Source organism: Danio rerio, chromosome 7 (assembly GCF_052040795.2).
Source record: "Danio rerio strain M-AB ecotype USA chromosome 7, GRCz13ab, whole genome shotgun sequence".
NCBI lineage: Eukaryota > Metazoa > Chordata > Actinopteri > Cypriniformes > Danionidae > Danio > Danio rerio.
In genome coordinates, this window is record NC_141027.1 from 32094010 (window position 1) to 32110176 (window position 16167).

The following is a 16167-nucleotide window of genomic DNA, read 5'->3' on the forward strand; positions in this document are numbered from 1 at the left end:
TCTACTGGAATTTTCACGCACAACCATCTCTAGGGTTTGCAGAGAATGGTCAGAAAAAGAGCAAATATCCAGTGAGTGGCAGTTCTGTGCGCACAAATGGCTTGTTGATGCCAGAGGTCAGTGGAGAATGGCCAGACTGGTTTGAGCTGATAGAAAGGCAACAGTAATTAAAATCACCACCTGTTACAATGCAGAAGTGCATCTCTTAATGCACAACGAGTCCAACCTTGAGACGGATGGGCTATAGCAGCAGAAGACCACACCGGGTGCCACTCCTGTCAGCTAAAAACAGGAAACTTTAGGTCCATTTGTACCAATTGAGCATTGTGTCAATGCCACATCCTACCCAAGTATTGTTGCTGACCATGTCCATCTCTTTATGACCACAGTGTACCCATCTTTTGATGGCTACTTCCAGCACAATAACATGCCATCTCATAAAGAGCAAATTATCTCCACAGTCACTAGATTTTAATCCCATAGAGGACCTTTTAAAATTGATTTAACCTTGTAATAAATACTTCTATCAAAATGTTTGTATACATCACGCACGCACGCACACACACACACACACACACACACACACACACGCGTATGTTCACTAAAATGGCCAATTCATTCTAAATTCACAGATTTTAGTCTCAACGCCTGTTATATCATGAAGCTAAATCTTCACTTCAATTGCAAACAATATTTTTTTTAAAGAGAGAGTCGGCAACAAATAATGATGCCGACCTTCACTAACACATCCTAACAATAATTTCAATTTGTCTCATCTCAGCAGCTTCATGTTCAAATGGCCAGTTGGTACTCTGGCTTTCATCATGCTGGCCTGTCTGACCCGCAAAAGAAAGCATTCGCAAACTGATGGTCTAATTAATCTCAGCATCCAACGACTGATGCACACTCCATATCCCAAACATCAAAGCCAAGTTTCCACTTAGCTGATGTGAAACCTCCAACATACATGGAGAATGACATGCACACAATGTGCCAAAACAAACACGAAGAAAACACAAAAGTCAGGGGAGGCAAATGTGGAAACTTTGTATATCTGATCTCATCCAGCTGATGTCTCAAACTATAGCCCACATCTGGACTGTGTATGTTTTCATTTTTTCTATTAGCTTTGATTCAAATGGTGGCCTGCTGGGAACTTCACACAACTGCACCCTCTTGCAAAGAGGTGAAAAAGTCTGTGGCCCACTTTTCACTGATTTTCTGGTCAGAACGATTGCACCAAACAGAAAAACGACATCTTAAGTGACAAACAGCGTTGGGTAAGTTAGGTAGTTACTAATTCATGATTAGAATTACAAAAATAGTATTTAAATTACTATTTAACTGTCTAAAAAGATATTTAATTACTCAATAAGTGATTTAATTACTTAAAACCTCGTAAAATTGCAATAAATCTCAATCCATAGACAAAAGAAATAAAACTTTTTATTCTTACATGTTTGGGTCAAACAGGGCATGTTCACTTTATTCAATCTAATTTATTACTTAAGAAATTTTAAACATTAAACATAATTTTGCAGGTGCAAATGCAGTCTTGTCGCGTTAATGATGAATGTGGAGAGCGCATGCTTGGAATGGAGGTCTTTGTTGATAGATATTGGTTTGTTAATAATTATTGGTGATTGTGCCTCCAGCCCTCATGCCTTCGTCATTAAATGAGGAATTTCATTTTCATTAAATTAAAATAAGTTTCTTAGATTTTAGTATCTGTATTGTTAGCTTTTAAGATATCTATAGGTTAACTGTGCTCCAAAACAGTTACAAAATTCATGTTTAGGAGATATAAAACCGATATAAACATGTAAAGCTTGCAGTGTCACTTCAACCGAATTGGATCAAAAGTTTTATTTACATCATCTCATACTACAGTTTCTCTTTAAATCATAACCATCAAATGCCCTTAAGTATGACATACCCCGTCCCCCTTAAAGACGCTTCTCATTTGCTTTTCATTTGATGCGCTTCAGCTCAACCACACTCACTGGCAGAGCAGTGATGAAACAATGTTATTGGCTGTTTTTAAAAAGGGGAGTAACTACAATTTGCCCGACCTTCTCTCAGTGTTTCAGTTGAAATTATTATCAAACATCAAATAAAAATGCATATTTTAAAGCACTTTATGAGACCTTTAAAGCGACAGGACTACAATTGGACTACATTCACCAATAATTGTTTGATTAGGCTGTGGATTGTTTATATTCATTTGCTTTTAATCGCAAAACATTATCAACATCGACTGCCCTTATAAGAATCACGAAGGACCTAAGATACAGTTAAAAAAAAATCTTCTTTCATTTTTTACCAAAAAGAGAAAGTCATCTACATCAAGGATGACCTGTGGGTGATTAAATTAACAGGAAATCTTCATTTTGGGATGAACACTCTCTAACCATGTTTTATTAAAAAAAAAAAAAAAAAAACACCAAAAAAGTACTTTGCAACTTATCTGACTTAGGCATGGGACGATAACCGGTTTCAAGGTTTACCTTTGTTTAGAAAAGTCAAGGTTATAAAGCCGCCAAAGTTTTCTGTTATACTGTTCCTAAGGTATATGAAAGGTTATTTTTGATACATGGTTTTTATAACAATTTTATTTACTTTTTAGGGCAACAGTATCCCCAGAAGAAAAGAAACCTTCACATCGAAAGCTACTGGTCCAAAATATTTTAAATGTTTCTTAAAATAAAATATATTATGTTCAATGTGGGAAAAGGTTGTTTTTTAACCAGATATTTAAGAAGAACTAATTTTGGAGCAGCAATCACAATTCTGTGATAATTTTATCCAAGGTTATCATACCGTCAGAATCTTACACTGGCCCATGCCTAATCTGAATAATAATTCATTTTTCTTAAGCATGTGCAATTGTCTTTGGTTAAAAATATAATTATTTTATAGAATATATTTGTATACAATAACACATTTACTCCACTTTACTTCTTGATTTACTTTTATTGAATCTGAATTGAGTTACTCATAACTAGGGATGTAACAGTATTGTAAATACCGTCATACCGTCATACCGCAATAGTAATTTTTTTTCAACATTACCATGGGCGCATGACTCAATAAAACTATATTTCTGAGAAAAGTTTGCTTAGGCAAATGAAGCGAACGGGAGGTAGCGGAAACTACAATTCCCATTAGCCTAGGCGTGGCCATCATCCTTTGCGGTCTGTTGTTACTAAAGATCCAGTAATGCGGAAATGCAGTGTGTTGCTAGTAGCAGGTAAGAAAAAGAGCTGGAAATGATTGAACCTAAAGCGAGTTTTAAATCGGATGTGTGGAAGCATTTTGGTTTCTTTCTAAAAAGATACGAAAAATATAAGTCGGGGAATAAGACTAAAAACAGTCATCGGGACTGCAGAACACGGCACACTTGTTAGATTGATGCAGACATTGACTTGTACCGCAAAGAGACCTCTATCTCATTCATGGCTTGTCCTCTCAAGTGGTGGAAAGACAATGCACAACGTTACCCACTGCTGTCAACCTTGGCTTAATCATATCTCTCTGTCCCAGACACCTCAGTCCCAAATTAGAGGGTTTTTTTCTGTTGCAGGGGACATGCCCAGAGATCCCAGCTTTTACCAGATTATAGTTATATGATAATTTTCCTTAAAAAACCCATCTCTATCTAAGTGAGTGAGTGATTAAATGTTGAATGTGATGAGTTTAACAATACTAAATTGAAACTTTATTTTTTTTTATATGGTTTAATAGTTTTTTGTTATTAAAATTGAAAAATTGAAGTTCCTGTTTCGAAACTTACAGATAGATGGCTAATTAGTATGTCATTAATATGTTCAGTGCTAAGGTAAATAAACAATTTTGGCACTTTTTTCGAGTCTTTTCATTAATTTTGTTTTTCTTGTATATTATTCAATAAATACCGTACTGTGCCATTCATACCGAGGTATTCTGATACCGTTAAATCCCTACTCATAACTGTTGTATTTATGTACAGTATTTAAGGCAAACACATTACAAGTAACTGTAAAAAAATTAGCTAAAAATTAAGTAATACCTGTTCAGCAAAAAAGTAATTTAATACACCAACTAGTTGCTTTGATACTAATTACACCTAACACTGGTGGCAAAACACCAGCTTATGCAACCTAAAAACATACAAGCAGCGCCATCATGATTGCAAGTTTGTGAAAAATCACAATTGAGAAGGCAGCATGTTCCCTCTGTTGGCACGATTGTGTTAGCAGTGTGTGTGTGTGTGTGAGAGAGAGCGCGCGAGTGGCCTGTTTCGGGCCCTCCCAGGAGAACGTGGGTAAGGAGAGCCGTCTGCGTGACAGGTTAATTTATGCGGATGGCATGAAAACAATACCTATGAAGCTGCACTGCGGAGGGGCCCAGAGACAGGGACAAACCTCCTCACCTTACACACTCACACACACCAGCCAAAACACTGGCATCAAACGGCAAATACAAAAACCACAGAAGACGCAACACAAACAAAAGTACATCAACAAATCAAACAATCCCCCCGAGAACCTTTAAACAGTCCCAGAACAACCATGACTACAAATACAATCAATTTACAAGAATAATGAAAAGAACATGGATGGTGCTTTGACAGACAATAAACAGAAAGAGGGCCTGCACTTATCAAGCACCAAAATAACTCAAGCGAACATGAGGTTTTTGACCATTCCCACATTTATGGGTCACTGGCTTATTAAGATGCAGCTGTACTACAGGACGAAAAGATGTGGCGCATGCTGAACAACTCCAGACAATACAAACGAGAGGGAAACTAGAACAGCTCTAGCATTCAAATAATGTCTCCATCCATTTTTTTTCTTTTGTAAAATAAACACAAACAAAAGCCAGTAATTGAGACACTTGGGCAAGAGCTCGAACACGTAAACCTTTCTACAGTACTTCATCACCGAAAACAAACGCTTGAGAAACAACAGTTGTAATGGTGTTGTGCACGCGCATTTCATCTCATTCCTTATCCAGATCACAGTCACTCACACACACTGCCATTCAAAAGACTGGAGTTAGTTTATTGTAAACACCTTCATTCTAAAATGCCTTGAATCAAGCAAAAGTAACAGTTGAGACATTTGTAATATGAAATTAAAATTAAATTCTCTGATTTTGAATGACAATAAATAAATAAATAAAAATAAGCAGCATAACTGACCCTTTGACCCAATTAACCCACAATAGTCAGGTATTGTAGCAGACTAATTAACATGAGAAGATGTTAATGAGAAATGCAAGGTACATAAGAAATGAAAATAGACTATTTCATTCGTTTACAAAACCTACATAAGTGCATTAAACGGGTATATTTTTGTGTGGATGAATCCCCATCAACTGTCAATCAATGGTGCTGTTACTCGCTGAATGAATGACTTAACATGAAATGACTCAGGATGGATGATCAAACATTTTCTGTTATGGAACGGGCATAACCAGCATATCTTTGTTTCATGGAGATGTGACTTTTGACTAGGCATGGGCCAGTATAGGATTCTGACAGTATGATAACCTTGGATAAAAAGATCACAGTTTGACGGTTTTGTGATTACTGCTCCAAAATATATTCTTTATAAATGTCTTGGTAAAAAAAAAAAAAAAAACACAAAATATTTTATTTTAAAAAACATTTAAAATATTTTGGACCAGTAAGCTAATTAAACTAAATTATTGAAGTAAAACATTGACTTGCTGTCTTCATTAGTTTCAAAAACACTGATTTCTTTGCCATGTTTGAAAGTGTTTTCTGCTGGGGATCCATATACCATAAGAATGGTATAGCAGAAATTTTTTTTTTGACGGTTTTAAAACCTTGACTTTTCCAAACCAGGTATACCTTGAAAATGGTTATTGTTCCATGCCTACTTTTGACGTGGCAAAAAAATAAAAAATAAAACAGGAACTTGAAGAACGACATGAGGTGAGGTGAGCTAAAACTGTATTGCCTGGAGGCCCAGATAATCTATAAATTAATCTTTACTGTATCTTATAATCTCATAGTTCATAGTTGCATTATAGTTGTTGTTTAAGATGCCGTCATTTGTGTCTGTTTGCTAATTATGTTAGGGAATGAACATTATAATTATATTCAAATGATCAAAACTTCCCATTAATAAATTAGACCTAAATTGGCCTTTCCCCCCCCCAGAGTTACTCTCACATCCTTAATATATATCTTGTATGCATATTGCAGACCTATATGCATGCTTCAACTTGTATTGTTTTCCAGAAATTATTCATTTTTATTTTCCTGTGGAGTGCGCAAATTGTAATGAGAGTGCTCTGGCTGATACTGAATGCTTGTCGGACAAAAAAAAAAAAAAAGTGGGGAAGGGGTTTGCAAAGGGTTAATCGTTTTATAAGTAATGTTTCTTGAGCATCACATTAGAAGGATTCTAAGGAATTGATGAGTAAGTCCTGCTGAAGATTCGAGAGGGTCTGGTTTCAGATACAGTGCAGTTGCACAGTTGCAACGTGAGCTGCATGCAATGCTTTTAATGCCCACGCCTAACCACACCCCACCCCTAACCTTCACACTGACGTCTCTAGCTCCATTGGAGTGCATTGTGTCTGGCATTGCATCTCTGAGACATGCAGTCTCAGTTTGCAAATCCAGATATTGGAAAACTCCGCATTGCCATTATAGAAATAATACATTAAAAGGTAATTTCCCAATTTTACAGTTTTAATATAGCTATAAGTCAAAGAAATGCAAATTTAGTGAACATAAGAGAATTCTTTTATACACACAAAAAAAAAAACCTTTGCAGATGTTCCTGTTCTATCAATCTGAGCCAGAGAGACCTGAGTCACCACAATCATATTTTTAGAGTGCATCGAGTTTAGTTGATGCGCTCTGCAGTCAACTAGTCTGTCGCGTCATTGACACCTGTATAGAATAACACACACAATCTGTTGTGCTTTCACCAGTATTACAATTGTCAGTCTCCTTCAGATTATGCAAAACCAAAGATTATTATGGTGTTGTGTGCAGTCAAAAAGAAAAGTGGAAAGTATTTTAGGTGTTTAGGAGGAGGAGAACAATACAATATGAAGAAAACCACAGTTTCTGGCTTAAAACAACAGGAGCTGCCAACAAGAGCTTAGAATAAAAAAGCCATAAAAACACAGCACAAAGTCTTGATATTTATTGCTGGTGTGTGTCACTATGGTTACAGGCATTACTGAAGGATATCAGTAGTTAGAGGACAAGACTAACCTCAGTTACCTGTTCATACCAAATTCTTTCTTTGCTTTTATATGCACAGTACAAACGAAAATATTTCTGAGGGCTTTTTCAAAAGATTTAATATTCTGGACTCTTATCCTCATCAAGGTTGCTTTTAACTGTGCAAACATACAGCAAAATGTTAATCGAGATATGATATATGGTTATAGATGTAGTACAAACTAGGGCTGTGCAATTAATTAATATCAAATCGCAATTTGAAAAGTTGCAATTAGCTAATCGCAAGCGATATGGAATATATATGTATTATTTAATTTCCTCCGCCCAGAGCAAATGCGTGACTGCTGTCTGTGTGAGATAGTCTTCACTAGACAATTGAGTGAGCACACTTTCATTCTGCCCAATCAGCCATGTTAGTTTGCTGAGTGTTCTGTATTTTTATAATTAAAATTTTTTGGTTTTTGTTTGTATTATAAGCTACATGATCTCTCTAATTTGAGTTGAACTTGTTTACAGAAAGGTAAGGTAATTTTAATGTGCTATAGAGAAAAATTTGTTACATTTCTAAATATTTAAAAACAACTTTAAATAAATGTTGGAGTAAGTCAATATATTTTCATTTCTTTTTGTAAGTAACACATTGCATTTTAGCAGTAAGAAGCTACGATACAGATTAAGCTGAATCTTGACAACAAAATCAAATCACAATATTTGTCCAAAAAAATGGCAGATTATTTTCCCCCCATATCGCACAGCTCTAGTACAAATGTTATTACAACATAATGCAATAATACATTATATTTTTATCATTAAGATGTCTAAAGTACCACATTATTTTTTAAAGGTTCCATGAAATTAAAATAAAGTTTTTTAGATGTTAGTATCAGAGTAGTTAGTTTTAAGATATCTATAAGCTTGTGTACTTTAAAACAGTGACAAAATTCCCATTTAGAAAATATCAAACTGATAGAAACATGTAAAGCTTGTAGTTTGTCACTTCCAACTAAAGGGATCAACAGTTTATTCACGCCATCTCAAACTTCAGTTTCTCATCAAATCATAACCAATCAAATGCTCCCTACTAGAACTTGACATGCCCCACCCCCTTCAAAATTATTCTTATTTGCTTTTTATTTAATCACATGAGCTAAACCACTCTTACTGGCAGAGTGGTGATGAAACAAAATGCTATTGGCTGTTTTTTAAAAGGGGAGGGGCTACATGTCCCACCCACTATACGTGTTTCGATTAAGATTACGTCAACAATCAAATAAAAATGCATATTTTAAAACACTTTGAACACCTTTAAAAATATTTTGCCACAAGATTTTAAAAAACAAACATTTTTAAACTACAGATGTATTTATTTACTAAACTTTATTTACAGTGTGAATGTGTGATATGAGAAAAAATGACTTACAATTTGATAGCCATGTCTGTATTAAAAATGTTAATCTCAAAACGAACTAAAAACATTTCCTGAATGTTTCCTTGAGAAGGTTCACTATTCAGCTGAACTAAGCTCGTGAAAGACATTTATAGCAAAGAAATTAAACACATCAGCTTCTATTCAATCTTTTTCATAGCCAATGAATGTAAAAAAAGCATAATATGCCAGGGTTTAAGGACTACGCAGTAGCAAATTCCCACCTAACACTCAATAATAATTAAATAATGTTTATAATGACTCGTGGGGTGAAACAAATGCTGCAAGGCAGATTTACCAACCATTTTGAATGAATTCATTCTACATCAGTCACGGCATAATAGGATTGGGTGGCAAATTACCCTCAAACAGGCTCACAGACAAAAAATCTGGATACAATTCCACACAGCGTCTCTGGTGGAGGCATACTGGAATCAGCACAAGACACACACACACACACAAGGCAGCCCTGAGGAGAGGGGTAAGTGTACACAACAGAGTCTGGGTTGTAGGTCTCCCAATCTGATAGCATCAGTCCCTGAACCACAGAGCCTTTGGGTGTTTCCCAAAAGCAAAGAAGAGATGGAAAGGCTAATACCTTAAGAGCAAATGTGCCACAACACCGTATACAGCAAGCTGACCCCGGCTGGCTAAAGACCAAAAAAGGCTAAAGTAAAGATAAGTAATGCTGATAGACTAAATTCATTGGTTTAAATCATAGCAAGATGCAGGTAATTGCTTTTGTGGCAGGCCCACACAGAATTTGTGTACCTATTGTATGCATTTAACCCAGTGTTAAATGAAGCTAAAAATACTTCATTCTTTTATAAACTAATGGATAGAATGGAAAGCAACTGATAGTATTAGCGAACAAACTACATCATCGTTAAGTCTTAAACATATGCTGCCAGCCTGCCACAATAAAAACTTTGTAGCGGTACAAACCTAAACACCAAACTGGAAAGGGGCTCTGAGAAACAGTGCAAAACTAAGCACAAGACACCATATAAGTCTTTTAGCATGCAATAGCAAACATATTAAAGGTTATAAGCACAGACAGAGGTTGCAATGTTAATCATTACAATGTTTTATATTTCCAATAATGTGTGCTTTTTTTCAATTTTAGCAATTGAAGCAGGATCAAAATAACTTTCCTATGAATTTATTTATATTGACCTTATTCTAAAATGCGGAAGTGCGCCTGTTTTCGCGATTGTCTTAGAACTTCCGATTCAGTCGCCTATGGTAGAAATGACTAGGAATAATAAACGGCAGAAAATGGCCAAACTACTTCCTCAACAAACAAATGTTTGCATGACTACACAGACCAAGTAGCATAATATAATAAGAAAATATTAAATTGCAACATCAAGCAGCGTAACGAGCAGTTGTTAACGTCAAAAAATGAATGGAAGTGAATGTGACCGGAAATCGCGAGACAAAAAGATTCAAATGGCAGCGCCCGCTCGTCAGCTGACAATAAGGTGAATATACAGAGGCTCAATTTTTATATTAGATTAGGAAAACTAAGATAATGACACATGGGGACAATAGAGTTGTGTTTGGGCTATAGCCTAATAGAATACTTATTGTAAGATGATTCATCACTCCATTACATTTGTCGCTCATATGATAATTGTTGTTTTAACAATGTGCAAGTATGTCTCACTTTGCAAAAAAACAAACCAAACAACACTTAAACACCATGCAAAGACATTTATTCCCAGCTAATGAACAATAAAAAAAATTCACGACCAATCGGATCATTCCACTTAAATCTAAAGAGCTTGAGCAAATAACACTTTTAAAGCAAACTGCAAATAATACTAGCAACTCGTTTACGTGTGAAATTATAAAACATTTCTTTTCAACAAGATCTGGGTAATCCCTTAAACTTAACAGAAGGTGTAGACCTACTTTGGGGTTGGCGAGCGTGTTGATGACATTCCCCAGAGCAAGGAGCGAGCGGTTGATGTTGGCCCCTTCTCTGAGACGAGCCCCCTTGGTGTTGGTCGCACTGGCCCTTTCTGATCCGGCCAGGTCGATTAAGCTCATCTTGGCCACCCGAACATTTGGATTAAGACTGGCTGTCTTATCCTGTTGCCTTAAGTAGATCTAAAGAAAGAAAACAAAGATGGAGTAAGAACATTTCAGTCAGATTGAATATTAATATTTCGTCCTGACTACTTTGTAAGCCAGCTGACACTGGTTTGAACTGCTCAGTTAAAGAGATCGATCTCTCAAAAGGATAAATCCTGTCATCCTCCACTTGTTCCAAAAAAAGATTTCTTTCTTCTGTTAACACATAGGAAGATATTTTGAAGAATGTTTAAAACCAGAAGCCATTTCCCTCCATTTTATGTATTTTACACTACTGTGGGTGTCAGTGGTTACTGGGTTCCAATATTTTCATTGGTGTTCAGTAAGAAAAGAAGTAAAAATAATTCTGAAAAAAAAAGAAAAAAAAAAAAACATTTTTTTTCTTTAAAATATTTAATAAAAATATTTCTAGTTTATAACATTTGATCAAATGTATACTTAATAAATTTTAATATTTTAGAGTCTAGGGGCTCTATTTTGACGGTCCATGCGCAGAGCGCAAATGCTTTCAGGGCGGGTCAGAACGCATTTTTGCTAATTTGAGGACAGGAAAATCTGCTTTGCGCTGTGGCGCATGGTCTAAAAGGGTTGAGTTTATTTTCTTAAGTTAAAATAAAACTATTTCTAAATTCAGTTCTAATTTTCAGCAAACAAATAAATGAACAATAATAACAAAATGTGCTCAAAAACCTGAGTTATATCCTAAAACACATGCTGTGCCCCATATGGTCTAAAACCTGACAGGTGGGCAAATCTAAGCTTGTTTTTAATAAAACAAATATAAATATGGATATATTAAATAATACTGCTAATAATAATAACATTATACAAAAGCAAATTGTTATGAATGAACTGAAAAAGCCTCTCAAGATGAAGAAGACATAAAAGCAGTGATTTTTCATATTTATGTAGGCTAGAAAATAATATGTTTGTAATATTTTAATCCTTTATATTTATATCCTATATCTATTCTTATTATATCCTATATATATATATTTTTAAATATTTTAAATATTAAGGATATATATATATATATATATATATATATATATCCTTAATATTTAAATTTTTTCATATGTAAAGATATTTGCCTATTGCTCTCTTGTGCGTATTAAGCAGTTCGTAAGCGACGGAGTTTAGACCGGGTTTGTTTTGGTCTAATGAAAAATCTATTATAGTTTCTCAAAATAGCAACGCGCCAGCAGTGCGCCTCAGAACGCCTCCCTTTTTAGACCAGAACGCCTATGGGCGCACATCTGAGCGCAAATGCATTTGCTATTTAAACAGCGTAGCGCAACGCTTCAAAACGACTCTTGCGCCAAGCTGAAACTACCAAAAGACTACTGCTCCGCGCCTTGCGCCACACTGCGCCGGGTGTATGATAAGAGCCCTAGGTATGAAGAGTCTAGGTATATTCTAAAGTCTAGGTATAAAATAATCACAAGCAAAATAACTTTATTTACAATGGGCTATTATGGTTATAAACCAGATCTTAAATGTGTTGAGTTTATAATGGTGTGGAGCGATTTGGCCTACAATCAAAATTTTGATTAATTGAACATTTTAACTCGATTACAATTAATAAACGATTATTTTATTTATTTAGTTAGTTATTTTTGCCCTTATAGTCACTGACCAGTTGTATACAGTAAATATGTTCTCATATTACCAGTGAGAGATTTTAGAATAAAGGGTGCATTACTTGATTTTAAAATAAATGAAGGAAAAACACACTATCTACTCTCTATGATTATTTATTTAACATCAATGTTGAACAACTGCAATAGATTAAATTACAAAAAAATTAAACAAAAATAAATAAATAAAAATCGGCTAGGAAAAATTAGATCGATTTTATGTTATGAATGACAATTTCGATTACTTTCAGATTAATCGCCCAGTTCTAGTTTATAATGGCAGGACGGTTCACCTGAAGTTTACTCCGAATGAAAAGTCCCCATGCATAAGAGCATATTATGCATGGGGAATTTTCATTTTGAATTAGTTTCTGGTGAACCATTAGGCCATTATAATTATAATAATTCGCCAGTTTTAAGATCTGGTTTGATTAAAATCAGTGATCTTCTCTCTCTGAACAATATAAAGTGGGTCTCAAATCGGACAAGATGCATTGCATTAAATGTGCTTTTTCCACTTCATGCCTTGAAAATTTTAACCTATAATAATTTTCATCACAGAATACTTTATCTTCATGGTACTTGCATATAAAAGGACTTTTATCTCATTTTATGCTTGAACAACTAAAAGAATGCTTAAGTCTATTTAACAGACTATATTTTGTTTTTGGCTGCACGATACTATAAAAATCTAGCATTGCAATATTTTTTTTATTTTGTGATATATATTGAGATATGAATAAAATTTCACAAGATGACTCAATATCTCTTTGCAAAAAATATTTAATTCAGATCAGGCTTCAGATCAACTGAGATGATTCTGCAGTTTGAATGCTCCTCCATAAAATCTAATAAACAAACAATCTATAAATGTCCAACACATTTTCGTTGTGGTCTGTGTTACTTGCAGAACATTTCTGCTAAAACAATATATTGTGCAGCCCTTATTTTAATTAAATTACATAATGGTGCTATAAAAGGAACCTTATGAAACTCAAAATAGTCACATCAACCTTTTACTGGAAATTCATCTGTGGCTGAAAAACACTTCAGTGCATAAAGCCCATTGCCTGCTCAAGACTTCCAGGAAATGCACAAATAACAAAAAAGCAAACTGTTCACTCACACAAGTCAACTGATAGTTCAGACTCAGTATCAAAACAAGAGGATGCAAACAATTACACAGAACTGGATGTGATATTTACAGAGAAAAGAGACCTGGACCATTTACCTGGAATACGGCATGAGAGCGTGAAGATGTGGCGTTCATATCAGTGGGGTGCTGCGTCCTGTTTCTGTTGCCATAATCAAGGGCTTCAAGGATGTGCTCGGCAGATTTGGGCTACAAAGATGACAAACACACACATTGTCAGTCTATGGTGACATGATTCAAGCTCACAGAAAGTGCACATATGACACATGGAGGCAATTTTCACCTGGTGCAGGGTGAGTCCTTGAACCACAACTCCATTGGAGCCGTCCTCTCTTACTGCTAATGGACCAGAGTTAGTTAACAAATCACGAATCTGCTCATTATAAACCTGTGCAGGAGAAAGTGCAGAGACACAGAAGCACAGACTTATTCATTCATACTGTTCCAGGAACAATGAATTGAGAACTATCACAGAAATAGCACTTTTTGTAAGCTGCTCTCAGTACTTTTTTTCCCTCATTAAAATGGTACTTTTATAAAATACCATTATTACTGAAATCTTTGGCTTATGTGCGATTCTGCATCAGTGATGCTATGCGTCAATAAAAGTGTAAACTGATATTACATAATTTGATCACAGCAATTAAATACATTAAGTGTACAATTACAATATATGTACATTACCATTCCAAAATAATGGCCAAAAAATAAATCTTTCTCTCTCTCTCTCTCTCTCTCTATATATATATATATATATATATAAATATATATATATATATATATATATATATATATATATATATATATATATATATATATATATATATATATATTTTGAAAAACAAATATTTAATTCAGCAAGAATGCATTAAATTAATCAAAAGTGAAAGCAATGTTTTTATATATATATATATATTACATTGTTTCAAATAAATGCTGTTCTTATGAATATAAATGCTTTCTATTCATAAAAATATTGTTTTCTGCAAAAATACTATATTAACATTGACAATAATATGAAATGTTGCTGGAGCAACAAATCAATATATGATAGCTCATGTGATTAAAGATTTAATGACTTGCTGCTTATAGATCAGCTCTGCTTTTTTTTATTTCAATTGTAATGCCATTTCCTAACATTTTTGTTTCCCTAAATTTTGCTCAAATAAATGAAACCCCAATTTTGACAAGAAATGTTTTCCAAAAAGCTTTCCAACCCCAAATGTACTTTAGTGAATGACACTTATAAGTAAAAACTGCAATAAATCTGAATAAATAAAAACCTCACCTCAAGATAAGAAAAGGCTACATTGAACACTTTATCTTCCTTGATGAGGTCCATGCGTGCAAACAGTTCTTTCATAGTGAGAAACATTACTCCGGGGGAATTACTGGTGCCCAACATGGTGTGTGTTTTCCCAGCTCCTGTAGCTCCATAAGCAAACACTGAGCAAAATAAAATGACAATTTAATGAATGAACATAATCAGCTATATTAAAGCCAACTAACAGAAAAATACCAAATAGTGTTAAATGTACCAATAAATTACCAGATTACTACTCATACTACATTTAAGCATGGGCGGGTATAAGATTCTGACAGTATGATAACCTTGGATAAAAATATCACGGTTTCACGGTATTGTGATTACTGCTCTAAAATATTATTTTTAAATGTCTGGGTAAAAACATTTCCCCCTTTAAACAAAATATATTTTATTTTGAGAAACTTTTATATTTTAGAGCAGTAAACATATCAGGCTTAATAATTCAAATAAATCATTGGCTTCTGCTGTCTTCATTAGTTTTAAAAACACAGATTTCTTCGCAATTTAAAATAACATTTTTGGATTATTTACTGCTGGAGCAACTGTTGTCCTAAAAAAAAAAAAAAAGAGAGAGAAAAAAAAATGTAAAAAAATAAAATAAAAAAATCTTACATATACTGCAGGAACAGTATAGCAGAACATTTGGCGGTTTTTAAGACCTTGACTTTTCCAAACCGAGATAATCCTTGAAAATGCCTTACTACATTAATTGTAAAAAATCCCTTTAGCATGGCAGAATAGGGGGGAAATGGGACAAATTACAAGACCTTGCTCTTGCATCACTAACAAAATGTGAAATATTGCTTTACGTTCTACTTCAAATACTGCATGCTTAACACTGCAAGATAATTGCACTACACAGCACAAAACGTTACTTTAAGAATGGAAAGTAATCAAATTTCTCACCAGTGCAGTTGTAGCCATTCAGGACACCATCAACAATTGCTTTAGTGGTGTTTTCAAAAACTTCAATCTGTGAAGATTCTTCACCAAACACGCTGTCAAACACAAACTTGAGGTCCTTATTTGCTCTCTTCCGCACATCCCTGTTGCCTACACGTTGTCCCCGGAAAAATGTCACTTCTTCCTCTTTAGGATCAAAGACAAGCATGTGGTTGTCAACAACGTGGACAACTTTCTTGAAATTTCCATCCTTTTCTTTGTCATTTAAGGGACGGACACGGACCACCACTTTAACGTGGCTGCAGACCTCTCCATTGGACATTGTCCTGTTTACAACTAATCACTGAAGATCTCTGCTCCTTTCTTGTTGTTTTGGATCTGTTAAAAAAAAACAATAACAGAATCTTA

The 16167-nt window shown here is 34.6% G+C and overlaps 1 protein-coding gene across 3 annotated transcripts in view; it reads right to left on the reverse strand.

The window, feature by feature from the left end:
- The window catches only part of kif18a (kinesin family member 18A), a 45374-nt gene that overhangs the window by 27385 nt on the left and 1822 nt on the right, over positions 1-16167 (reverse strand). For all 3 annotated transcript variants that reach the window (XM_087258958.1, NM_200239.1, XM_087258959.1), the window contains 5 exon segments: positions 15763-16137; positions 14818-14975; positions 13813-13917; positions 13608-13718; positions 10557-10754 (listed from right to left, as the gene is read on the reverse strand). In XM_087258958.1, coding sequence (XP_087115084.1) covers positions 10557-10754; positions 13608-13718; positions 13813-13917; positions 14818-14975; positions 15763-16081 — 891 coding nt within the window. In that variant the 5' untranslated portion in view covers positions 16082-16137.